We start from the raw sequence: 27,467 nt of genomic DNA on the forward strand, positions 1-27,467 counted from the left end.
GTGGGGCAGTCATCTTCTGTAACTGGACAGTTTTCTTTATCTCTCCCACAGCCAATCCTCCCTGCAGGAGATCGCTTCTGTTCATGGGCCATTAATTATTAATTATCTTCTGTCCATGGCCACGGAGTGTCCCTGCAGGGCTGATCCAATCCCAGCATCCCATGGGGAGATGCTCCGCCCAGGGGAGGAGCCAAGCATTCCTGCCTGGATCCAATCTGAGCTTTGGGACAGCACAGCAGCCTTTGCCCAGTGCATTGCCAGAGGAGCAGCCCCTTCCCAGTGGATTCCCTGAGGAAGACCAGGCCTATCTACACCACCACTGGATCTTCAGTGGAAAACTCCACCCTTCTACAGGATCAGTGCTTTACAGAACCACATCTGTCACTCCAGGAGGGCTCCAGCCACCATTTAATGGCACTGCCACCAACACCCATCCCAACAGGGTGTCAGGTCGTGTTCTGACTCTGACAGTGTTGTTTTGTATTATTGCATTGGTTTTGATTTTTTTTTGTCTTCCCTAATAAAGAACTGTTATCCCTGCTCCCATATCTTTGCCTGAGAGCCCCTTAATTTTAAAAATTACAACAACTTGGAGGGAGGGGGTTTGTATTTTCCATTTCAGGGCAGGCTCCTGCCTCCCTCAGCAGACACCTGGCTTTCCAAAGCCAGGCAGGGCAGTACCTCATCCCCCATCTGGGGCACGAAGGGCGAGCGGCGGGGAATGGTGTCCAGGATCCACTGCGGGGCCAGCCACTCCTCACTGGGCTCCCCTTCCAGGGACAGCAGCCCACTGGCTTTCTAAACACACATCAGGACATTACACAGTAAGTTACATACAGAAGTTCAATATCTGCATTAATTTAGAATGCAATCAACACAACATTCAGAGTACCGTTAATTACTATGGAAAGCTCATCGCACAGCAGCTGCTGCAGGTAAGATACAAGGAAGAGCAAATTGTGGACTGTCGTCCTTCCCAAAATCTCCACTAAATAGACAGGTTTGTTATAAATATAACTGAAAATTAAAACCTTCATAAATCATTAAAATGCCTTAAAACATCCATAAATCATTAAAATGCCCAAGCCTGGGGGGTGGGATAAGGTGATCTTTAAGACCTCTCCAACTCAAGTCTGTGGTTCTATAATAAAGAAATAAATGGTATTTTTATAAATATTCTAAATGTCTTTAAAAAAATACCAGGAAAAAGACATCTGACCATGTCAATACAATACAGATCCATTATAATTTTACAACAAAACCACCCTGTTGTAAACTTGACTGTGGTGAAGAGCATAAATCTGAGAGGAAAAAAATGGCATTTGAAATGAAGAACCACCTGTGGAAAACATGGAAGCCCAATAAAACAGTAAAATTTCTTTGTACCACTAGTAGCACAATTACTGTGATCTCTAGAAATATTTTTTAATCTATGCCCATTTATAAAATATTTTACTTTGAAAACAACCACTAAAACCTAAATTTATATTCTTAAAGCGCAAAAGACACTAAGAATTACACGTGCTGACCTTCTTCCTTGGCTGTTTCAGTTTCCTTCGCTTTGGCTCCAGCCCTTTTGCTCCCTTCATATTTTCATCTTCAGAACTACTACAGATTTTCCGAGCTGCCTGCCTGGTTTGTCTCTTTGGAGGCTGCAGATTAATCCCAGCATCTGCTGTCCAGTCTGAATATTCACTTGATGAATCACTGTAGATAATAAAAAAGTTGTAAGAAAGAGAACAGAAAACTTCAGTTTCCCCATAGGGAACTGAAAAATCCAAACATTCAACCTGCTCTCCTGGTTCTGTTCAGGATTAGCACAGAATTTTGTTATGTGAATTTAAAGAAAAACAAGTGCTCTCTGATTTGTGATTTCAGTAAATTCTTTAATCAATTTGAAAGTCACAGTAAAACTACATCTATGGTTGATACCAATTCTCATTATCTCACTGATTCACAGACTGACTTCATAAGAACTGGCAGCAAAAAAAGCATGGAACATTTAAAGAACTAGAGCACTTCCCTAAAAATCCAGCTCTGACTTCTTTAATACCAAATAATACACATACAGGATTTAAATGGCAAACTGGCACTGATTTTTTCAAGTAGCTCTAATTAAAGGCAATGTCTTCTTATAAAATGTTTTTTAGAATTGTTTTTGACTTTGAAAAAAAAAAAGAAGAGAAAAAAAATCACAATATGAAATGTTTCATGACTAACTGGTTAAAAATCAATCTTCAAGATGAAGGCTGAATATCTCAGTATCAACTGTCCTACTGAAATCCCATAATAAACCAGGGTTGCCAATTCAGAGCCCAGTGGAGATACCTGGAACTGCTTTCACTCTGCCAGGCTGCCACAGGATCATCCATGGATGCATCACTTGTGCCAACAGTCTCATCTTCCTGTAGTGAAACAAGAGGATTCACTCTGGGGCCAAGGGTAAAATGTATCATTTTTGTTTGCAAGCCAGTTGTGTCACACAAGAAATGCTTTCCATTGAAGGCTGGTTTAGTTTTAAAGAAATAAATCCACAATTTCTTCCCATACCTTAATTAATATTATAATATATCCTTATATAGCTCCTTTAGAACAAATGTGAATTTTAATTATATCAGAACTACAGAATGAGTTCTTCTTTAAGTGCTTGATTAATAAATTTTATGCCCAGGGCCCAGCTTTTTGAGCTTTTCTCTATTTTCAATGCCTTTACAAAGCAGCAATGTTCACTCTCTTCCTTAAGAAGAACAAGTTATATTTATCTGGTATATTTTAAGTTCCTCCCTTGCCAAAATCAATGATAAATACCAATACTCAATCTCTTTCAACAGCAGTCTACAGATGTAGATGAAATCAAAGCACTGCAAAATGAAATCAAAGTCCTGACCCAGAATCCATGTGCTGCATGAAATCCCAAAATAGCAAGTGGTTTAACACAACCCAGTTAAATTTACTTGAAAATGTTTCAGGTTTCCAAAAATACAGGAGCTGTTTTAAGCTACTTTTGAACCCTGTCCTGGCATTTAGGTAAATGATCCTTCACTCTCCAAGACCAACATGCCACAGGAACACCACAAATCCCAGAGACTCAATGACCTGAGTGTTTCTTCCCATGTGGAGAATCTCAGAATATCCTGAGCTGGAAGGGACCCACAAGGATCAGAGCTCAGCTCCTTGCCCTTCCCAACAATCCCACCCTGTGCATCCCTGGCAGGGCTGTCCAAACCCTCCTGGAGCCCTGGGAGCCTGGGCAGTGCCCAGCACCCTCTGGGGACAGAACCTTGCCCTGATCTCCAGCCTGAGCCTGCCCTGGAACAGCTCCAGCCATTCCCTGGGTCCTGTCCCTGCCAAAACCTCTCTGAATTCCCAAGACTGCTCAAAAAATCAGCAAGAGAGGCTCTGTGACAGCATCAGCAGCAATTTGAGGATTCTTGGATGATTCTCAGGCCCCATTGATTTGTAGGTATCCAGCTGGAGCAGCAGATCCCACACAAGCTCAGGGCTGACTGGAAGTTGATCGCTCTCACCCATGGCCCTCCAGCTTAGAGCACTGGGACACCCTTGCTCCATCATCCATGTTGAAGATGGAGACAAAGGATGTGCCAAAGGTTTGTGAGGTGACCATTCCCACCCTGGAATGGGCCAATATTATTTTTACACTGCCTTTTGCCACAAACACATTTGAAAAACCTCTTTTTACTGCCCTCCACCCCAGCCATGGCAGCTCCAGCTCAAACTGAGTTTCGGCTGCACAAACTTCCTCCCTCCAGCAGACACATGGAACCTCAGTGTGGATTTGGGAAGGGGGAAGGTGCTGGAGGCTGCTGGGAGGCTCAGACCTCAGAGGAGCTGTCGGAGTCGTGGCGGGCACAGGGGTTGTGGCTGGCTCCCTGCTGGCTGTGCTCGATGGTGGAGCGCGTCTGGTACGCGTGCTGCCGCTTCCGCTGGTTCCTGCGCAGCGAGCGCCCGCTGCCCGCCTGCAGCTCGCTCTGCCAGGGCAACACAGGGACACGTCAGGGAGCCACCCAGCAGTTTCACACACTAAAGAAGTGCCTGGGTACAGTGGCTGAGCGCTGCACCCCAGTTACAATGGAGCAGTAAGAAATCCTTGAACAATTAGGCAATATCTCTGACACACTGCGGATGTTTTAGGTGCGGATTCTTGGTTTAACAGAAATTCTACTTTATAAAGTAGCAGTCTTTGGAAAGGAAATGATTGAAAATACCATTCTTTTCTATAAAATTCCTGCAGTCTCTGCATAAGATAAATCTAGCCCTTGTAAAAGTTTGGCACCTCTGCTTTCCACAAGTCGAACAGAAAACCCACCGTGGCTCTGCGATTTTCCTTTCCCAGCATCTTCCCACCACTGAAACCCCAAGGATAGAGATTTACCACTATTTGGATTTTACAGACAGCCAAATCACAGTTACAGAAGGAAGAAGACAGTGAGCCAGAGAAACAATTAGGACTATTGATCTTCTAAATAATTCAATAAAATTGGTTTGGGGTTTTTTGCTGGTCTTATTTTTGTTGTTCAGAACTGCTTCCCACCCAGGCTGTCTCTTCCAGGGCACTAACTCACCCGTTGTAATGTGTGGGATGGCTTTCTCTTCTTGTCAGCAGTGTATAAACTGATTTCTATTTCACCTTTGGCAGCTCGACATTCTTCCTGGACCCTAATTATACACAAGAAACAGACATTATATTCATTAAATCATCATGGAACTCAACAGCCTCCTTAACATATACATTAAAATACTTGTGCTGCTCAAAGAAATCTGTGCATAAAACCCCCTGGCAGCATCCATCCATTTGCTCCTGGAATCACAAGTCAAAGAAACAAAGTCATTAGCTGAGCAGCCATAATTATTTTCCAATGTATTAAAATTATTTTCAAGTCTTTTTAAAATAAAGCTTGAGGAAAATGTGGTACTTGGAGTACTGAGGAAAGACTGGATTGTGAAAAGAAGAAATTACCATTCTCAACTCCATTCTGATCCAAACAACCCAACTATTACAGCGACCTGAGGAGGCCACTACAGTGAGAGAAGGACGAGAATCTTTTTTCTTGATCAGAAGGTTGGATTTATTGATATATGATATATAATACATTATAGCTATACTAAAAAGAATAAGGAGAGAGGTTGCAGAGGCTTGCTAAGCTAAGAATAGCAAGAAAGAATGAAATAACAAAGTTCTGTGTCTAGGGAATCTGTCCCTGAGCTGCTCTTGTGATTGGCCCTTAATGGTACACATGGAAGATGAGCCAATCACAGGATCACCTGCTACATTTCACAGCAGCCGATAACAATTTGTTTACATTCTTCTTCTGGGGCTTTTTGCTTCCCAGAAGATGCACAAATCTCAAAGAAAGGATTTCTGTGAAAAAATGTCTGCGACACCCAACCAACCAAGCGCCAAAGCCCAAAACTCATTCCAGGAGCATGGAAGGGTCATTCCACATTACACAACTGAATGTCTCATCCCACTCCCACTGAGCCTCTTACTTGCTGATGCCTGGAGGGAGCTCGTTGACCACCACCCTCCTGCTCCAGGCCATGAGGTCCCTCTCGGTGGCCATCTGGCTGCGGGGCGCGTTGAGGTGCATCTGCCGCACGCCCTCGATCTGCCCGCTGCGCCGCAGCCCCACGTTGGGGGGAGAGGCCACCTCCAAGCCCGGGCTGCGAAGGGCTGGGAGAGAGAAAGAAAGAAAGAAAGAAAGAAAGAAAGGGCTTCTTCACTTCCATGGACCACCAATAAAATCATGGAGTCACAGGGTGGTTGGGTGAGGAGGGATCTTGGAGATCAGTGCCAGCCTCTGCCATGGGACACCTTCCACTAGACCAGGGTGCTCCAAGCCATGTCCAACCTGGCCTTGGACACTTCCAGGGACCCAGAGCAGCCACAGCTGCTCTGAGCAGCCTCCCCACCCTCACAGGGAACAATTCCTTCCCTGTATCCCATCCACAATTTAAAGGCACAAAGATCGATAAACAAAGATTGATAATAATAATGGAATCACTGCCATCATTGTCCCCACTTTTCCTTCATGATTCCCATAGGCTTAAATGCTGTATATCAAATGATAATATTGCATTTATGGTTGTGCAAGATACATAAAAATATCTGGCTGTTTAAAAATTTTAAGCATAATCCAATTAACTTACTCAAATGGGCAGTTCATGTGGGCAAAGTCACTGATCTATGCAAGCTCCAGAAGGGAACTGCTTTGATTTCCACACTACCCATATCTGAAAACTCCTTCACACAACTACAGGGACACACAAATAAAACTGGGAACTGGGGCTGTACAACACATCAACATATCCTAAGCAGCAGAAAAGACTTTGTGTGAGCTGAAACTGCCTTTTAGGCAACCTTTTTGAAATATCAACTTCGATCAAAGCAAAAATGCATTTTCATATTTTTCCCTGATATTTTTCTTACTCCTTCTTGGATTGAAACACAAACAATTCCACATCCAAATCCTAATGAGCTTTGCCAGGAAATCTACTTCAAACACATGTAATCAGTCACTTAACCTAGAAGTGATTTATCTGCAGCTGTGAATTCTCCCAAGGCTCAGGCTGACTTGCAGCACAGTGCTGGGCATCTGCTCCCTCCCATCAGCTGCACTCACTCAGCTGCTCACATCTGATTGAGTGTGGTTTCAATTTTTAATCACTCTGTGTATTAAAAATAAAATCACAGTAGCAGAACACTTACCAGGAGAATAATCTCAAGCTTTCTAAGGAAACACTAAGACAGAGCAACATGTTTATTTTATTAGCACTGATGCTCAGCCTTGTGCTGCAGCAGGAAACCATTAGTCTGTCACAACACTGTATTCCACTGACAGCCCCTAATTATATGCTTTCATTTTGGCATTTTGCAGTTATGAAGCTTCATCTCTGCACTGATATCAACACAATACAGTGAACTTCATGCTTATTTTTCAGGAAACTGGTTTATAGCAGGAATAATTCCAGTCTAATAACTCCAAACAATCAGATACAGCCCAGTTAGACCATTGGGTGCCCTCAGTTGCCCCATAAATTTATAATTCCCCTGCTGGAATCCACAGAACATCCCAGTGCTCCACAGGGGTTAACAAGGTGTACAAAAAGAGGAGAGAAAAGAACTTCAAAGACAATGTGTCAGAACTGCCATTAACATTTTGATCAGTTCTTCCTGTGAGAAGGAAGGAACTGATGGAGATAAGGCTGGACACTGACCTCCATTAACAGAGTGGGATCTGTTGAGGGGAGGGTTTGGAAGAGTTTCTCCTTCATTAATTAGTCTCAAATCTTGTTCCCTCTGGAGCTCTCTGATCATTCCATCAAGGATACTCTCATCCTGGTCGTTGGTTTGCTGCCCGATGACTTGTTCAACCACCTCGCCATCACCTTGACAGCAACAAAACCACAAATGCTGATTAAATGATGGATTTCTGTATTAGCAAACAGCATAGAAATAATCCCTTTTAAAGCTCTGTACCACAATTTGTCTGCTCTGCAAAACATCTGATCACCAGCTGGCTTTCTGCTCTCATGAAATAAATGGAGGCAAAGTTTAAAAGAGAAGTTACAATAAAATCCTAAAACTCCAGACCACATGTAGAACATAAACACAAGCCACTAGGAACAGCAGAAAGAAATAATGCTTCAGTAGGTAAGAATGGAAGGTATTTTTGGAGATCAACATTTTGCTAAAGTCTGTGTTTAAAAAAAAAAAAAAACTCTTTTACAAAACAAAAGCTGACTTTCCTTGTCCTTCTCACTTTCCTGCTGCTTTCTCACATCCACGGTTACAGAGGTTAATAGGCAATGCTTTAAACATCTGCCATATGCCTGGGAAAAATCCACACATTTTGAAATACTCTTGCCTCCAGTCAATTTGATTCCACACATAACCCCACCCCACCCTCTCTTCTACCTGTATATTGAATTTAAACCATTAATTTCTACATCCTCACAGCACCATCCCAGGAGCTGGTGCTCCATACTGTGCCACACTTGTATTATTCATGAGCTTCAGACAGAATACCATTAGCCACATATCCCAGCTGAGGAATAAGTTGTTCATCCTTGCAATTTTCCCTCCCTGGCACCAGCCTCTGGAATCTCGTGGGATGAGGATTTCCATCAACATCCACCAGGAATGGAGGAGGCATAAGGTGTGGAGCCTGTTGAGTCTGCTCATCCAGCACATAATTATTGGCATCCCGGATCAGGGGCCGGTAATCCGTGTGGAAGAACATCTGATCAGGAATCTGAAAGAAAAGCAATTCAGGAAATCAATCAATGGCCATTTGCAGCTGTCTTGCTGCTCTGGAATGGCTCCCATAAAGCACAACTCCTACATGTGGGATCAGCACAAGGAATGTTGTGACAGAGAACAGAATCCTACCACAAATGTGGTTTATTACCAAGGCCTGATGCAGAAATTCAACAGAAAAATAGCCCAAGAGAGGTGGACAGAGAAGTTAATGCTTTTCTCCTCTATCTATAGAGTCTCTTGTATAAATCTTTTTGATTTAGATAAACAGCAACTGCTCCATGACCTAATTATTATTTTGTCTGGGGCAGGTTGAGGGAATAAATTGTACCACAAATACTTCTAAGACAAAATCAGGTCAAGACAGGGAAGAGTTTAAAATTCATTCAACCCACCTTTTCATAATATTTATTGCATCCAAAACCAAATAGTAGCAGATGTCCATGAGAGTCTGTGCAGGCAAAATGCTGCCCATCTGGTGAGAACTTGCAATCAAAAACAGCTCCATGGCCTTGGCCCTCAATCTGTACCAAGCACAGAGAATTCCTTTCACAACCAGACACTCTCTAGAAGAGCATTTTCACAAACATTTCCCCTGTGCTCCAACACGTACTGAATCCTCATTCTGTGATTTCTTATCTTGCTCAAGACTGATTTACACTTTTATTTATTAGAGTTAAACTGAATAACAAAGTAAAACTTCACGTTTTCTCTCTGTCCTGAAATTTCAGCCCAACTTTTAATGTATGTTCTGGAACAACCACCTGGAAATCTACATTTTATGTTAATGGCAGTCATAGGGCAAGATCACCAAAGATCTCAGAACTGTACTGGCTCTGGAGGAATTTAATGAAATCTGCTTTTATTTAAAGACCACTTTTGTGAAAAAAAGAAAAAAACAAACCTTCTGTGATGCTTCTTACCATGTTAAAGTAATTGCGAATTTTTGTTCCTTTGTCTATATCCCAAACAAAAATATTCCCATCGTGTCCCGCCGAAAGCACAATCCTTTGGTCAAAGGGATGAGCCTCCAGAACAAAAACTTCATCATCATGACCCTGCAATGACAGTAGGGGGAAAAAAGCAGTTTTATTTCTCCATGTGGTATCTCCAGATGTGCTGGGAGTCACTGAGAGGACATCCCAGATCAGGGGGACACACAGGACACCTCCGTTTACTGGAGCTGTGTTTGGTCACCGTTCCTGCCACAGGTTTGGCACTGCTGAGATGGGGAGGGATGGGGAGGAAGGAGACACCAGGGCACAAATGGAGCCTCCAAAGGATTCCCAGCAATCACCAGGATCCTGCACATCAGCCCCTGTCCCATGGTGCCCCCTCCTCCCAGCAGGCAGGGACAGCTGGATACTTCAACACCAAACCCTTGTCATGGGAATGGTGATGAGTTCAGCCTCAAATCCATCTCAGAGTGATCTACATCCACTTGGGATTGCCCCTGGAATTGTACTCACAGATAAGCTATGGAGAAGCTGCCCTGTGGATGAGTTCCACACTTTGAGGAGGAAATTGTTGACTGCAGTGATGACGGTGGCATCATATCGATCCCAAGCCACCATGGTCACCTTCAGCTTGGTGACCTTGTCCTCTCCAGATGCCACATTGTTTCTAAGGAAATCAGCAATTTAAAAAGGGATAAATCAGTAACTACATATGGAAACACTTAGGAGGGCTAATTCAGTATGAAATCTGGGGGAGGATGGATCACAGGCACCTCTGTGACTCTGGCTAAGGCAGAGAATGAAGGATGGCTCTGCAGTGGTAAAAACCGAACACAGGAAATATTCAGTGCCACTGAGATTTATAGAGCTCCATTTCCTTAAAAAGGACATTTTCTCCTCTGTTCCTAAGCCATCGTCCTTCCCTACCCCAATTTTTCCTTTCAGCTCTATTAGGCTTTTTCCTACAAGGCATTTTTCTTATCAGTCATCAATATCAGTAAACTCCACAATGAGCAGGAACCTGCTAAATAAATCCAACTCACACTTCCGACTGCAAACACTGCAAATGCAACCACTGAAATATGGAGAATTCTGCAAAGCAAGTGCCTAATAGATTTCTCCATTTCTGCTCTTGGTTGTTGTGAATATTCAATTACAATTCAATTACAGGGCACTTAAAGAAGTCACCTGAGGATCTCAAAAAGAAAAACTCAAAACCCTAATGGAACCTGAGAACCAAACACTAATTTCACCTCTTATCTGGAAACCTAAGGTAGAAATACAATGTTTAAAACCATGTTGGATATATATATATATTTATTTATTATCAAATGATTACTGGGGCTCTACCTCCTTCTGTGAGATAAATCATTTGACATTCTTATTTCATGTGTAAAATACTAAATATTCCTTAACCATTAGGATAAGGAAGTACCAACAGATTATTATTTCTTTGGGGGTGAATTAACCACGACATTTTCAATAAATGCATGGAAATCAATTAGAAATGGAAGCAAATAACCAGTTTTCAATATAATGGAGGATTTAGCTTGCAGGTAAATGTGCCCACGAGGTGTGTTCTGCTTGCTCTGCTTTACCCTGTCATTTTTGTGGCCATATCCAGGACCAGACTCTTCCATTCATGCTGATGGTAGTGCCAGATTCTTGCTGTTCCATCCCTGCTTCCACTGACAAACCTTAAGCTGTGGGGCAAAGAGAAAAAAAAAAAGCCATGAAATTCTGAATAAAGATGGTTTCATCCCCACATGGACAGCAATAAATTAATATATATATACTTAGAAGTGTGTCCTTGTGCATCTCTACTTCTCTCACTCATGAGGTTACAATTTTCCTCTCAGATCCTGGAGGGTACAAGAGAGTTTCTAGCCCACAACATTAATTACATTTGGCTCCAGCAGCAGATGGCCTTGGAATGACTTCAATGTCGTAATTCATACGAGCTGCACATTCCCTTTTTAATGACATCAGCAAATCCCTGGAGCAGCTCAGAGTGGCAGCAAAGAAAGGGAAACTGAGTGCCAGGAGTCTGGCATAAATTATAATGCATTAACTGAGGGACAGGGTGACGACAGGCAAGGGAAAGAGCCAAATGGAGCACAAGGAGGTTGTCCTGCCTGTGGAGCTGAACAGGAATATTTTCATTTTTAAACTCCTCCTTATTGAAAAATTTCAAGTATGCAGCAAATGTATTTAACCACATCATAATGCTTCGGCCATCGATGTCACTGAAATAATTTTTGTTGAGAAACTGGGGAAAAAGCTCCTCAAGTAATACATTTTGGAAGTATATTACATTTATATACAAAATTACACTTAAAAGGCAAATCTATTCAATTTTATGAAGTAATTGTTTCACTTTTCAGTTTTCAGTTTCCCTAATATGATTTTTTTCACTGGGATGAAAAAGACTTTGAAAGTGCTCATGACAAATTAATTTTCTTCTTAATTTTACCTCTTTATATTAAAATAAAAAGGAAAGTACCCCTTTTCCACTCAAAGCATGGTTAGAGAATTTAATTCTCAGTGAGTGTATGACCTCCTTCCCTCTCACATGGCTTGGAAGGAACTGGTGGTACAATTACCCCAGCACATTCCCATATAATTCCACATGACAAAGCTCTCCAAGTACAGGTGCACAGCTACAGTTGGGCTTGGAAGGCTCATGCCTTAAAGGCACATCCCTTAAACCTCCTGCTCAGCAAAATAAGGAATAGGAGCAAAAGCTGAGATAAAAATATCTATATTTACTAACTTTTGCTTTAGACTAAATTGATTACAATACTCTTCCTCCTCAGGCAACCCCTCTGGGGGCTACCTGGGAAGGTTCTTACACAGAAAAGTTATAAAATTTGGGTTCCAATTTGCTGTTTGAAAGAAAAATCAAATTAAAAGCACAGTTACAGAACATTTTTGTTGTTACAGCAGAGGACAACGAGTTCGAGCTTGTGGACATGACACACATCTTGCAACACACTGCAATAATTTGTCCAAGATTAGGCCAAGCCCACGGGCAAATCTTCCTGTTGTGCCAAATTTTCCATGAAATGTTGTTTGGAAAATTGAATGTCATCATTGTCAGGTCCAAAACCCAGCACTCACCTGTCACCGTTGTTACAGAACTGCACTGCAACCACTTTGTCCTAAACAGGAGGGAGGAGAACAACAGAAGTGAAAAACTCAGCCTAAAAGATCTCCATTATGAGATTTTTACTTAGAAAATTTAAAAAAAAGTCAAAAATTCAAGCACAGAAAATTTGTATTTGAAGTTAAAACTTCACCAGAAAAATTTGTTAAACACTGAAATAGAAAACTTCAGAGAGGTGATGGTTTCCTGCAATTTTTACACCTAACATGAAAGTGCATCAAAAAATTTAACCTTGGCTTTATTAACACTCACAAATCATTGAGTAACAAATGTTATGTTTTAGACATAGTGTTGCCCTTTTTTAATTTGCCCAATATTTGTGCTGGCTCCATGATTTGCTCTCCTTACTCCCACTGATGTCTCTATCTCCTGGGAACTGGGATTTGTTTTAGGGGGGGGCTGGCAGCTGTCTGCAGGATTAAGAGTGGATTTAAAGAAATTAAAGGAATTACATCTTCTTCCAAACCTGTTCAATACAGAAAATGTCCTTTTCTTTTGTGAGCAAAATGCTTGTTAGATGAGTTGGCTTGGAGACTTCAATGGGAGAGCCACGACTCCCACTGAAGTTAAGTGAATCAATTTAGACCTTGGGCTTAATCCATAAAATATTCCTGAGGCAGTAAATTTTTTGTTTGAATTTTTATGGGAATCTTTCTGCATTATCTAAAAAAAAATATGCTTTTAAGCTTTATTTTCTAAATGAAGTTACCATTGTGATCCAAATTTTGACAGCACAGACCAAATTCTGAATTACTTTGTCTTATGTGGATTTAACTAAACATTCAACAGCAAGTTTAATAGGAAACAATGACATTGTGCATTAAAACTGTTTTAACTCCTCATTCCAGCACAGAATTCTTTCAAGAATAAGGGAAAATCACCTGGTCCCTCAGTTTTTTGGGAATGAAACACGTGAAGCCTACTTTGCAAAAACTTCCTGCCAAAGAGGGATTTAAAAATAAACATCCCACAAATTTCCAAGCATTTAAATACCACAACGTTGAAAGCCAAACAAATTCTAGACAGTAAATAAAAAAAAATAGGATGTACAGAAATCAAGCTTCTGAAATGAGGAAAAGAAGGAGGGAAAAAGAGATTTTCTTTTGGATTTGCCTCTTACCGTGTGAGATTCCAGCTCAGCCATTTTCTCTGGAGATTCTGAGCCCAAATAATAAATTCTTATCACATGGTCAGTACTCCCTGTTGCAATGAACATGCCACCTAAAACAGAGAATTCTCTGTGAGAAGAAAAGTCATCCAAGGAACAACTTATTTTAACTTCATTTATTTTAATTTGCTGCTTTCTTGTCAAGGCAGCAAACTAGTTTTAAACAGAAAATTTCAATGTAAACATGCTGAATATAATATTTAAATGCAGTTTCAGTATCTGCTTGACACATATCAGAGAAATTATTGCTGAGCTGGGATGCAGTGATTAAGGTACTTTATTGCAATTTCTTAACAATATTGCTCAAAAAGGGGACTATTGTGTGATTTACTGTACTGAAATGCGATTAGTTACTTCAGGATTTCTGGCTTTAAAAAAGGAGTGCGACTCTACAAAAGTTCTCAATTTCAAAAAGCAAATTTAATGAGTAATTATATCATTTTCTTTGTAAAAATCAGTATTTTTGCTCATCCAAAGCTGCAAAGGAGGTTTGTTAAGCTGAGATTTTCCAACACATTGAACTGATCCTCCTAGAATTCAGCCAAATTTGGAAGATTGGCAAAAGTGTAATCTTTGGCAGAGGATTTCCACAACTTTTCACTCAAAAACTTTACAAGGTAAAGTCTTAAAAGGATGTTACAGAGAAATATTTCTGATGTGCAAAACAAGAGACTAAAAGCTTTGGAATTGGTCAAGATATTTTAGCTTAAATTACAGGAAAAAAGAGAAAGAGTAGCTTGAGGCAGACACTTCGCAGGGAAGATTTCCAATAATCACAATTTGACAGGAATAAAATTACTGGAAAAGGGTTTAACACTATTTATATTTAAAGAGAAGTAACAGAACTGTCACCAAAGCCCCAGATTCACAAAACAGCTGATGCTGGACACGAACCAGAACTGAAGGATGAACAGGAGATCTGAACACCAGGCCTGGACCTCTCTGCAAACTTCACAGGACGATCCCTACATGCAAAACACAATATTTTTATTTTTCCTTCTTTATTCAACACAAACAGTTCCCTGCAGCTCAGCAGGCTGAGGTCAACTTCATCTTAAATCTCTGAAGTTTATAATTCTCACCTAAGTTTGCTGGAATTTATTTTTCATTTTAGGAATCTCCTTCCTTAGTTTAATAAGAAAACAGTAATTCTCTACACTGAGAAGATTACTGAACTGATTTATCATTATCCTCACCAAGTGAAATCTATTTGAAACAGACCCTGCCAAACCATTATTCCAATAGCATTTCCCCCTGATTAAATATGGATTTGATGACATCTACATATGTACATTCTTCTGATTAAAGGCAAATAAATTCTTCTGCCTGTACATTTTGGGCAGGGATTTAATCCTAAATGTAAAAGCTGGAATTTCTTCCACAACTTTGGCTTGCACAAACCTCAGAAATAACAACCCCAATCTCTGGAACCCTTTGGGTTCCAACACCACAGAACCCCAAAGCGTTTCTGCCCCACACACCAGTTTATTGAGCAAGAAAACACCCTTATTTCATTATCTCTGCATTCTCCTCCAGGCCAAAATAAAAAATGAATTCCTCCTTGAGTTCAAACAATTGTAATTATCTCAAGAGTCTCACTTGAATTTCATGGTGTTTGCATGCCACTGCCAGAAGCAGATTGTTCCGTCGGCACCAGTGGAAGTGAGGTATCGAGTTGTTCCTTTCCTTGCTGGAGAGAACTAAAAATAAAAGTTGTAACAATTAAACAAGCTCCTATTTTCTCTTCTTTCATGCTGGACACTTGTTGACAAGAATGTTTTTCACTAACACATTAGTTTCTCCCCAGGAGTACAGAGAGCAGGGGTAAGCACAGAACCTGAACTTCCATAAAAATAAAACTGAGGAAATGGACAACACCTACATTTTGGTAAGGAATTCTTTGTTTTTACCACACAAAGGAAGTTGGAGAAATGAAACTAGCCCAGACCCTGTAAATGGGGCAAAACCAGTTCTTCCTAGGATAGAACTGGATCAAACATGGCAAACACAACTATTGCTGCATCCAAGCCCAATGAAGAACAGCTGCACAGCAGGATCCCCCCTTCTCTATCTTCCTAATTCCTGAACCTTTCTAAGGAGTGGGAAAGCTTTTTATTCTTGATTTCATAACTGCAGCAATACCTTTAATCCTCAGGCTACCTGGTAATTTGATAAAGGAATCCAGCACTGCTTCCTCAAAAAGCAGTGACTGATCATATTTTAAATTTATTTTAAATAAATTAAACACTCAGTTTTACAAAGAGCTTGAGAAAAACACACACACAAACACACACAGATATAAACATATATAAACATGCAAACAAATAATATACCAGTTATAAAGCCATTTCTAACACAATCACCTTTACATGGTTGAAAAAACCCAAAACTTTAAGTGTAGGGAAAATGGGGAGAAATGAGACTCCTGGGGAATGCTGGCACGATGGAGAAGCCTCTGCTGAATCCAAGGCAGCACCACTCCAGGAGAGAGGGATTCTGAGCCAAACAGCCCCACTCACTCTCCCCTCTATGTGCATCACCTGCCAAATTGCAGGGATTGTCTTTTTCATCCTGGAATTTTCTTTTTTTTTGGAGGCTTCTGCCTGGCAGTTGTGAAGTTGTTTTTAAAGAAAATCTGCATTTGCTACAACATGCAGAGCAGCTGTTTAAAACTAAGATAACAAGGAAGCAAGAAATGGGGAGTAAGGAATTTTAACTGATCTTTCTGCAAAACAAATATTCTGTGTGAACACAAGGGAGTGGGGTCAGGTGCTGTGCCAGGAGCACCACCAAAGATGCCAAACACGAGCTGAGTCAAGGAGATGCTGCTGCTCTCTGAGTTGCTCTAGAAGAGCACCAGATCTCCCATTCTGTACACCTAAGGAAGCAGCAGTGGGATCACACAGCTAAAAGCACATGGAAGCAGGAGGATGATCCCCTGGGCACCATAGGATTGAGTCAAGGGAAAAATATCCTTGAGCTGGGACAAGTCACAGCCAAAAGCACCAATTTTATCCTCGACCGCCACAGCTCTTACTACCATTGTAATTCAAGGTTTTAGGAGAAAACCCCATCAGTCCTCACCTGTATGGAAGTGATGGAAGCTGAGTGGCCCTGCAGGACTGCCAGGGGGGCACAGGTCCTGAGGCACCACACCCTGACCACCTTGTCACAGCTGCCCGCGGCCAGCAGCGTGTTCTCGTAGTTGACGGCCATGTCCGAGATCTCGGCCGAGTGGCCGCGCAGGGTGGACAGCAGGCGCCCGTCATCCGTGGCCCAGATCTTCACCAAACAGTCATCTGACCCCTGGAATGGCACAGAATTCCCAAGGGTTACAGGAAATATGGGATAGGTTCCATGCATGTCACACACGGATCACTGCGGATGGACAGGGAACACAACCCCCATGAACCGACAGGGCAACTCTGTGGGATCCTGTTGGGAATTTAGCTGCTAAGGACTGGAAAAGTACAAAACCGTGGCTAATTCCAAGTCCTGCACCTGCAAGATAGTGTGTCCTTGGGACTAGCTGTAGTAGGATAACAAACAGTGAAAGAGACATGAGAAAAGAGAGATGTAGCGCCTAAGGAATGAGGAAGAGTTCATGGTATAGTTTAACCAATAGATTGCTTGGCTTACAGAATATTCATAAGCTTATTATTTGCTGTATAAGTGTTTGATGCTTTCTTCAATAAACTGGACCAGAAAGACCTGAGGGACTGGGACCGGACCGGACCTGAGGGCCTGTGATGAACCAACTGGTGTCCTGGTCCCCTTCCTTCAACAGGATCCCACTGAGGTCCAATTTTAGGAAGAAATTCTGCCCTGTGAGGGTGGGCAGGCCCTGGCACAGGTGCCCAGAGAAGCTGTGGCTGCCCCTGGATCCCTGAAAGTGTCCACGGCCAGGTTGGACAGAGCTCAGAGCACCCTGGGCTGGTGGAAGGTGTCCCTGCCCATGGCAGCGGTGGGACTGGAAGACTTTGAAATATTCCAATTCCCATCCAAACCATTCTGGGATTCTATGATTCTATGAACTGTGGGGCCTGGGGATCATCATATGGAGTCAAGGATTTCAATTTGATAAAAGAGAATCATGGAATCACAGGATGGATTATGTTGGAAATGGATCTATTTGGAAGGCAGGGACACTTTCCACTGTCCCAGGTTGCTCCAAGCCCCATCCAACCTGGCTCCAGGGATGGGGCAGCCACAGCTCTGTGGGCATCTTTGTGCCAGGCCCTCAGCACCCTCATAGAGAAGGATTTCCTCCCAATATCCCACCTAACCCTCTCCTCTGGCAGTGGGAATTCCTTCTTGTCCTGTCACTCCATGCACAGGGATTAACATCAACAGCTAAAAATGCAACACTCATTTGAAAAATCTGCTGATTTTTATTTATGCCCAACAAAAAGCAAGGGCATCACCACAGAAATGGATGTTGCTGCATTCTGGAAAAAAATTAAAATAATTGTCACTGACACACCACAAATCCAGGAAGGTAAATTTAGTAGAAAAGCAACTTGCAGCTGAACAAAGTCACATCTCCATCTCAATCCATGACTGTTGAGGAACTCAAGAGAGAAAGAAATCAAACCAAACAAAGCAATGTTCACAAAGAAAAAGGTCCAGATTTTAAACTTACTGTAAAAATTCTCCTGCCACTGCGATCGAAGGCTATGCAATAAACAGAGGAGAGGTGCCCCAAAATCCTCTTGTGCATCTTCATGTGTTGGTAGGTGGATGTTGGGAACAAGTGGCTGAAACGGCCACATCCAGTTAATTGCCTGGCAGAAAGGATATGAACTGGGAGAGAAAAAAGAAGCAAAAAGAAGAGTGAGACAGGAATTTTGTCCAGAACTCAGAGTAAATAAATATTAAATCAAATATAGTATTTATTAATGACTTTATTATTAGAATCAGCAATAAATCTGAAACTCTTCCACCTTATCAGAACATTCTGTCCAGTGTTATAAAAAGCCTTTCAGTACCCACCACAGGCTGCACCTGCTTCCTTACCAAAAATACAAGCAGAATTAAAAGTTCCCACCACAACTGGGAGTTATTCCAACGTTCATGAACAGGTAACAGATACATTTATCCTACATGGACATGGAAAATCTTTAAGGAAAATCTTTGAAGGAAGAAAGGAAATTCAGGAAATTTAGGAAATTACATGTTACTAGTATCAATTAGGAAAAGAGTATAATAGTTTATTTTAAGTGGGTTTTTTTGTGATAAAATAAGTGATAAAAAGTGATAAAAATCTTTCTTTGGAATGGCTTTCAGATCACATCTGAGGGCCAAAGGACTTCCACATCCACATCCTTGCATTCCCATGGCAGTGGAATTGAAGAACAGGACACAGGTGGCACTGATGGAAAACTCCCAGTGGAGGAATGGCAGGCAGGAGACAGAACTGCAACCACAACAAACTCCTTCTTGTTTCCATGGCCAGCAGCCCTTCCAAGAACAGCCTAAAACCTGAATGCACCAACCCACCTTGCAAAAAAGCCTTTGGATGCATAATTTGAGACCATTTTGGGGTATTCAATTCCACCAATTCTCTCCTATTTCTATTTTCCCGAACCTATCCTCACTCACAGCACTTGAACTTTGGATTTGGAAGTTTTGAGAGGGTTTTTCAGAGGCACTTGAGGATCTATCATTGCTGTGCTGGTGGGTTTGTGGAGTCCCTGTGATAGCAGATTCCCTGGAGCAATTCCTTATCTTCCCCTGCACCTTGATGTGGGCTGGGCTTCACAGGAGCCCCACAAAGCTCTTTAGTGCCTTTCACTCCTTCAGCTTAAAACTCTAGTGAAAAACTCAAGCCATTTCTTAATTGTCTCATGATATCACTGCCAATCTACCCAAAAAAAAGATCATGGAATACGTTAAAAAATTAATCTACAAAGTCAAGAAGTGCCATTTCAAAGAGTTCCTAACCCGTAACTCCCGGTGTAAATTGATACCATTGAAGTATTTACACACAAGCAAGGAAAAGAAATTGTTTCCGGCTTTAAAGAAAGCATTTTTGTGACTCAGTTTTAGGCTCTGAAATGTGGATTATTTTTAATCACTCAAAGCAACTGAAACATGACACAAGGGAAAAAAAGCTGCATAAAAGATGCTTGCAAAAGCCATCAGGCTCCAGCATAACCTCACCTTCAGTCAATATTTGCTTTGCATGTAAAAACACACATTCAGCAATACTAAAAAGCAAAACACACTAAAGCAAATTAATTTACTACCTACCTACTATTCAATTGATACCTAATATTACACAGGGCTGTTAAACCAAACTGTCACCCTGAGCAAAATAAAACTGAAATTTTATATTTTTCCTACCTCTAACACAGAGATCACACAGTGATAAATGCTTAAGGTACCTCAGCTTTGCCTACACATTATTTTATTTACTCTTTGAATATGACAGCTTAAAAGCTGAATTCTTAAAAAGATTACACCTCCCTTTCCCTGCCCTGTGTGCCAACAGAGACGTGGAGTCATTCAGCAACATGGTGATTCTGCTGTGCCTTTCAAGGTTTCAACCATTTCAATACATATATATTTATATATTTAAACACATAATAACAGTGTATCTGCCTGTAAGCAATTTCAAATGGCTTTGAATGTTTTTTTAACCACACAAAGAACTGTGTGAATCAAAAAGATATAATCTCATGTCAAAATATTCCTTATAATCACAATGTTTTCTGTGTCCCCCTGCAATGTTTCTGAGCATTTACCACTGCTGTTTGTTGTAAATCCCATGAAGGAAGCACCAAAAGGCACGAAAATCCCACAATTTTTGGCACCTCACTTTTCCGGTCGATTCCCAGCCTTGCAATCAGTTCAGCTTCAGCGGATATGAAAGTAATTTCTTTTTTTTTTTTTTTTTTCTATGTTTATTTCCCTATTTGCACAATGGGGATAAAACTTCTCCATCTCCCATGGATAATTACCAAATAAAAAGCCCTGTTTATGAAATGCTTCAATCAGAGACACCCAGAACTATTGTCGAGCCATGAGGAGCAACAACTTTATCAAGGCAACAGCATCTTTGGACAAAAAAAACCCTATCACTGCTTCAAAGGAACAAAGCAAACATTCTCCATTCCTGTATTTTTAGGAAGATTAATACACAATATCTAAATAGGGAATTACCCCCACATGACAAAAATCCCTGTCAAGTTTCCTTTCTACAGCACAATGAAGTTATTGTCCTCCTAAGGCCCCAAAGCACTAAAACCCAACAATTCCCATATGGAGAAATAGCAACTTAGTAACCCAAAAAAATTTTACTAACCTATCTCATTAACTGATGTATTTCATGCCACACTGGATGTAAGAGCTGCCAAGTCCACCCCCTCACTATTCCCTGCCAGGAAAAACTTTCAAGACAGTTATTTCCCATTAAAAGGGAGGAGATCCAGCCTTCTTGATAAGAAAAGTTAATTTTGTCCCAATGCTGAAGGGCCACCTCAGCTCCTCCAACTACCAACTTGTGAAATACAGGCATTTTTCTCTTTTTGTGGTCCTGGAAGGCCACACCTTGAGGAAAACTGCAGTGCTTAAAAGCTGTCAATGGCAATTCCCAAATCACAATTTAGCTCACATTCTACTACAGATAACAGCACAATGTAAGAACCCCTGCAAGAAAGCTCACCTAGGAAGGATAAACCCCAAACCCAGCAACAGCAACCCACCAGTGAAAACTGGATTTAAAAAACAATCGTCAGACAAAGCCCAGACTTCAAAGTTAAATCACAACCTCAGAAGGAATTCAAGCATTTCAGTAAGGCAAAGTCACTGAGCAGCACCAGCTGGAATTCCTGTTCTCCCTAGAAACCTTGTCTGGATTCACTTTTTGCAAGGAAAATTAGAAAATGGGAAAACTGGTGCAAATGTCTGTTTTAAAATCAGTTTCTCAGGGGTGATGAGCTCCCATCAGACTGTTTCCCCCTTGCAAGAAGCAGTGTGACTTTGGAATGAGGATCTGGATTTTGCCTTCATCACAAACCCGGGCAGGGATCGGGTGCCACTCCCAGGAGAGACACAAAGCCTCACAGGAATGCCAGCACACAAACAGAGCTGGCTCCCACATGGAAACACCTTCTCAGAGAGTGCCTGTGGGGCCACAAAGAGCCTGGACCCAGGAAAAGCACTGAAAGCACAGCTTGTTCCAGCTCTGGGCGCTGCTGACCTCATGGAACTCATTTCCAGCACAACCACCATCGATTCCTGACCTCATCCCTCATCCCAGCGCTGCTCCTTGGCAGGCCCAAGGTACCTGCACCACCTTGGCTGTGAATTTCCACCCAGCTGAAATGCTTATTCACTGAGACTGTGCTTAAAACCCTCTGCTTCCAAATTTTGTGCTGTTTTCACTAACAACAGCTGCCCACTGAAAGATTTCCATCCTCAGGTTAGAGCAGCTCTTAAAGAGTGAAAATAACCTTCTTTCTAATCTGCTCTGAGCTGCCTGCAATAAAAATAAAAAAAAAAGCCCTGACAAAACCGAAGTAGCATCAAAAGCAGGTTTATCAAAGGGGAATCACTCCCAGTCCTGAGGTACTGCATGACCAGTCTTTCCACTTTCTGTCTGGGAGAGCACAAAGGGAGCCCTGAAAGTTCCACTACAGCAAAATCTGCCCAGAAAGGCTCCAGCAGACTCTCCTCCTCCTCCTCGGCATCCTGTTGGCAGCAGGAAGCTCTGCCAGGGTTTTCCCTCCCTGTCCCCCTCCAGCAGATCACCACAGCCCCGGGAATGAGCTCCACAGCTCAGCACTTTCCCAGAGACTCCCCCAGCCACAAGATGCCCAGCTCTGCACAAACGCGCTGGGAAAAGGCAACAAGGATTTCCTGCTCCAGTTCCACTGTGCAGAACCTTTCATTTTGGATTATGGACCACAAGGTTCCATCCCAACCACATGGAAAGGAAATCACTGCGATTCCCAAGTCCTGCAGCTGGGCCCTCCCAGTTAATCCCATCAGTGACCCCCATTCTGTCAGAATTGATGATGGAAAGATTAAATCCTTATCAATGGAAGGGAAACGATGTGAGAATACTCCTGGCTGCTTATTCTATACCATCTTTATCCCTCTGCACAGGTACCTAAACAATCATCTCACTCCTGAGTACACATTAATGGGAGTCTTTTACTTCAGCCCAATTCCTTCAGCAAGTAATTCCAGAAAAGTCCATGTGCCTGAGCCAGCACAGTGTGGGAATTCACAGTTATGCCAAAATACCAAAGAGGTCGGGCACACTTCATCCTGTACTTAAGACACACACACTGCAGCATCTCTGGCTGGCACCACTCACCAGGGGAAAAAACACCCATTTTCCACAAAAACACAAAGAATTTTCTGACTTCCTCTTCAGGATGCACAAGGAATCCCAAAATCAAACTGCTGCCTGAAGTAAATTCCTTATTTTAGTATTTATGTACACTTTCCTCTCCTCGTAGTAGTTTATGTAGCTACACCAAGGACTGTATTCTTCCAGGAATCAATACCTATATAAATTATTTCCTGGCTATGAAAGACCCTTTTCCATATAATATCTTTGCATTTCTTAAAAAAAAGAAACAATTATTAAAACATCCAAACAAAACAATTGTTCTGTTCTTTAATTCACTAAATAGTTACCAAGCAAGCAGCACAGTCCTTTGCTATGAAAGCATGACAAATGCTGAAGTCCAATCTGCCAGGATGCATCATTAATAATACCACATATTCCAAAAACACCCAGTCTGATGAAAGAATTGATCCAAGAATCCGTGCAGAAATACAACCAGAGGAGTTGTGTTCAATAAATCTACAATTCAGACTATTAGTAATCCATCAGCACAACTGCTTGCAGTAAAGTAACTGCAGAACCAGCCTAAAATAATAAATACAGAGATAGAAAACTGCCAGCACCATCCCTGCTTCTCCAAAGGGAGGAAGGATTCATAAGTGAAAGGGCACCCTGACAAAGCAGGAAAATGTATCCATTTGCACAGAGATAAAATGCCCTAAAAAGAAACAAACCAGGATTTACTTTTATGCCTGCAAGAATCTATTTTTTTTTTGCTATAAAAGCAGTTAATGAAAGTTCAAACCATACAAGGCAAACACTTGAGTTTATATAAAACAGAGCAGCTCTGTGATGAGATGTAAGCTGAGAGCCCACATATATCTGAGTTTTATACAAGTTCTTTATCTAATTGTGTGGACAACTGAGGCTGAAGGAACACAAATGTTGCTTTGGTGATTATTTCCTTTTTGGAGAGGGATGTTGCAAGCAGTCTGTTTTCTGTCATAATGCAACTGAAAGGAATTCTTGAGTCAAAGAAGCTCCCTGGGAGCCAGACGCTTTGCTCAGGCCAGGATTCCATGATGATTCCAGGATCCCATGCTCCTGTGACCATGCCCATCCAATCTTACAACCACATGTACATATTATGGAGGCATCATAAAAAAATACTCCAAACAACCAAAACATGGCTACACACACTGTGGAAAATCCAAGTCTGAATAACACAAAAATGATCCTATTGTCAGGGAGAGACCTATTTTAGATTAATTCATTATGACATGTCAGAGAAAACATGAATGCAAACCCAGAGTAGTGTTTTAGTCAGTGAGAGGCACTTTCTGTGGGGCAGGAATAAACACAGAGAGGAGAAAAGGAACTTTTATGGACTCGCAGACTCACCCACGTTTGGTGGCTTCCCGTAGTTCACCGGCAGTTCGGGGGGTCGGCCCCTGTGCAGAGCTGCAAATGCAGATCCTTTCCATAGCGTGTGTCTGAAGTCTGCACCAGTGACAAGGGACAAGAAATAATCAATACATTAAATAGTCAAGAGATCAAGCACCACTCCCACCAGCCCAGAGTAAGATCTGTCTGATTGAACACTTTGTCAGATTCCTCATTAAAAGACTGCCACTCTGATTTCCAGTTTCCCAGCAGTGTCACTGTAAATGGTTTTAACTTATTTTTGCTTAATTTGGATGATTATTGACTCTAAATCCATGGAGAGAAAAAGTGAATTTAAAAGTGGGTGCACTTTATATTGAGGCCCAACTGAACTCTGCCATGTTTTCCTTCTGCAATGCCAACACTTAAAGCACCTCTGCTTAGGAACTGCACATTTGAGATTTCACATTTTGCTGCCTAAAAGTGAGAGAAGTGAGGGGTTTTTCCAATAAATCTGTTTTCCTGCAATATGTGGCAATGCGCCCTCCTTTCAGATTTTCCTCTGCACCCCACCCCCCAAAAAAAAAAATCATTGTTTTAAAGTGAGGACTGTTCTCTTTAAAGACTCTCCAGCCCGCTGCTGCCAACTGGCCTCAGAGAGGCTCCTCTCTAGAACAATAGTGATTTTTCTGAGACTGTTCAAAGTGCCTCAGAAATTAGACCTGGATTTCTTCCATTTCTGGCCATCTGGAGGGAGAGAAATGAGCTTCCACGGTGAGTAAGTGCTGAAACAGAAGGACAGTGCCGCAGGTTGGTGGATCTGTGTAGCACCGTGTAGGTCTCTGAACACAAAGTGCACAAGCTGAGGTGACTCAGAGGCTCCTGAGAGCACCTTCTGATTAAACCCCAAACTGCTGCACAGAGTATTAAATGATACTCATTAAAAACAGCACTCAGACTTCCTAAAATAGATCCATCCACCTAAACCCTTCTGTTCCCCTGCAGAAAAATGTTTATTTTCTCTTTACATTTTGCTGCTGTTTGCTTCTAAGCTGCAAACTGAGTGTGAAGGGAAGGAATGTTTCTCTGCAAACCTGAATTTCTGCACCTAATTACAGCAAAGCAGAGGCAAAACAAGACTCAGTCCCAACACTCTGTAGGGCAACGTGTTTGGGAACAGCTCATCCCTCCAGGAGATACCCAATGGATCGGCAGATGCTCGTCAGCATCACGGTGTGACTTCACAGGATGCAGGGAATTAAGTGCTCAATTGCCACCAAAACAGGAAGGTCCTGCTCTGCCATCCCTCCTCCCCTCCCAGGACGATGCTCCTCCTCCTGTGTCACCTCCAGCCCTGTGATCCTTTTCCACCAGCTCATTTAATTCACTACAACAAAATCTTGCAACATCCCAGCTCTCTGAATCAGCACATCAGAGGATCAAGGAAGTTCTGGCTCCTGCAGGGAGGAAGTGGCAGGGGCATGGAGTGAGGAGGGAAAGGAGGAATCACTTCAATAGCAGATGGCTCTCAGATCTCTTTAGTTCTAACACAAAACTGCTCTCAGGATCATTCTCTCAAGCAGAGAGAGTTTTTCAAAGGGAAAAGGACTGGGGCTCTCTTCATGAAAGGAATGGGGGCTTTTAAATTAACTTGAAGCAGGAATTGTCACTGAAGAATCAGCCTGGCCTTCTGCTACTCCCTAAATGCTGCCCCAAATGCCACCACCCTGTCCTGTGTCTGCACAGGCAGGGAGTCAAAGAATGGAAAAAGCCAGGCTGAAAAATAACCCAGCTCAGTGGTTTTAGACACAGATGTGTGTAAATGTATATGGAAAAAATGGAATTTTTCAGATGCATCAAACCCCTAATCCCATTCACATAATTTACACAAACACCAACACACTGGGGAAGGAGGCAGAGGAAGTAATAATATCAGGCAACTCTAGGCAAGAATTGCTTAAAATGGCATTTTCAACCCAAGAAAATAGATCCAACAGGGCCAGCAACAACTGCATTTTAGGAAGAAAAAAGCTGGCAAGCACAGGAGACAAAGCAGGGCTAAAGCAAACATACAGATATCCCAACAGGAATGGCAACAAAAGGGGGTTAATCATTAAAACAGAATTCAAGCCCAGATAAATTGAGATTCTCACCTTTTGCTGCCCTCAGGAGAGACTGGCGCCCGACACCCAGCAAAGTCTGCACCCCCAGCACACTCTGGGGGATCTCCTTGTCCAAGAGGGGTCCAAGCCTCTCACAGATCCTAAGGAGATAATCTGGGGGGATGTGTGCATTGACAGCCACCTAAACACACAAACAACACAGGCATTTGAAAACTGCTTTATTTTTCCTTCTACTGGCAGCACTTTGCTTCATATTTAGGTGTAAAGTTACTGCAACCAAGCCTAAGCCCCCTGAAAATCCCCTCAACATTAATTATACTGCATTTTAAAGTGATGTGGAGTGTTGCAAAAGCCACACCAGAAATTTCAGGCTGTAACAGCTTAATTGTAAATTTAGGATATCCCTTAACAAGAAACAAAAATCCCCAGTGCAGTGCTCTACTCAAACAACTTTTTTAAAGCCTTTTTTACCTATCAGTTCATTCTCTTCCCATCTTTTGCTTAACTGAAACACTCTTGCATTGACATCACTGCATGAAGCACATGTGCAAAAGGATAAAAACCTTAAAAATTACCTAAAATCCCTAAAATCAATACTCAGTCTCCACTTCCCAGCTCCTGGGAGTAGGTATCTTTAAGACCCACATGTCTTAAAGATTTTGTCATGTTGGGAGAACATCCTTTATTTTTCCCTTTGGACAGAGACTGAGTGACAACAGTTTTTCTGCCAGTCTGTTCAAACAACAAACAAATTGTGCCTCATTATCCAGAATGTCCTGCACTGCCTGACTCCCATATTAACAAACTGGCAGGAAAAGCTCTGCCCGTCAGAGCTCCTCTGACACAGCACACACAGCTCAACCCACCTCTGCCCGTGGATCAGGTGCCAGGGATGTGCCCAGCTCCTGCCCCAGCACACCAGAGGGAGGGAGTGTCAGGCATCAGGAAGGAGGAAAAGGTCTGTAATTCCCTCAGCCCTGCTGCCAAAACATTGTTCACTGTGTCATCCAACAGATTATTAGTACACGTTGTTGGGAATTTTTTTATTCTAATTGGGCAACAGCAGTGGAGCTACAGGACCCAGCACAGCCA

At 42.0% G+C, this 27,467-nt stretch overlaps 1 protein-coding gene across 1 annotated transcript in view; it reads right to left on the reverse strand.

The window, feature by feature from the left end:
* Positions 1-27,467, reverse strand: part of BRWD3 (bromodomain and WD repeat domain containing 3) — a 47,769-nt gene that overhangs the window by 12,805 nt on the left and 7,497 nt on the right. The window contains exons 5-24 of the mRNA XM_074551780.1: positions 26,406-26,556; positions 24,271-24,369; positions 18,211-18,371; positions 16,653-16,874; positions 15,168-15,268; positions 14,463-14,533; positions 13,521-13,621; positions 12,355-12,395; positions 10,833-10,937; positions 9,748-9,901; positions 9,202-9,336; positions 8,674-8,802; positions 8,048-8,273; positions 7,237-7,407; positions 5,509-5,692; positions 4,584-4,677; positions 3,840-3,989; positions 2,329-2,405; positions 1,530-1,707; positions 682-798 (exon numbers count right to left, since the gene is read on the reverse strand). Of these exons, the coding sequence (XP_074407881.1) occupies positions 682-798; positions 1,530-1,707; positions 2,329-2,405; positions 3,840-3,989; positions 4,584-4,677; positions 5,509-5,692; positions 7,237-7,407; positions 8,048-8,273; positions 8,674-8,802; positions 9,202-9,336; positions 9,748-9,901; positions 10,833-10,937; positions 12,355-12,395; positions 13,521-13,621; positions 14,463-14,533; positions 15,168-15,268; positions 16,653-16,874; positions 18,211-18,371; positions 24,271-24,369; positions 26,406-26,556 (2,667 nt within the window). The remainder of the gene's footprint in view (positions 1-681; positions 799-1,529; positions 1,708-2,328; positions 2,406-3,839; positions 3,990-4,583; positions 4,678-5,508; positions 5,693-7,236; positions 7,408-8,047; positions 8,274-8,673; positions 8,803-9,201; positions 9,337-9,747; positions 9,902-10,832; positions 10,938-12,354; positions 12,396-13,520; positions 13,622-14,462; positions 14,534-15,167; positions 15,269-16,652; positions 16,875-18,210; positions 18,372-24,270; positions 24,370-26,405; positions 26,557-27,467) is intronic.

The sequence above is a fragment of the Zonotrichia albicollis genome, chromosome 14, assembly GCF_047830755.1.
Source record: "Zonotrichia albicollis isolate bZonAlb1 chromosome 14, bZonAlb1.hap1, whole genome shotgun sequence".
Lineage (NCBI taxonomy): Eukaryota > Metazoa > Chordata > Aves > Passeriformes > Passerellidae > Zonotrichia > Zonotrichia albicollis.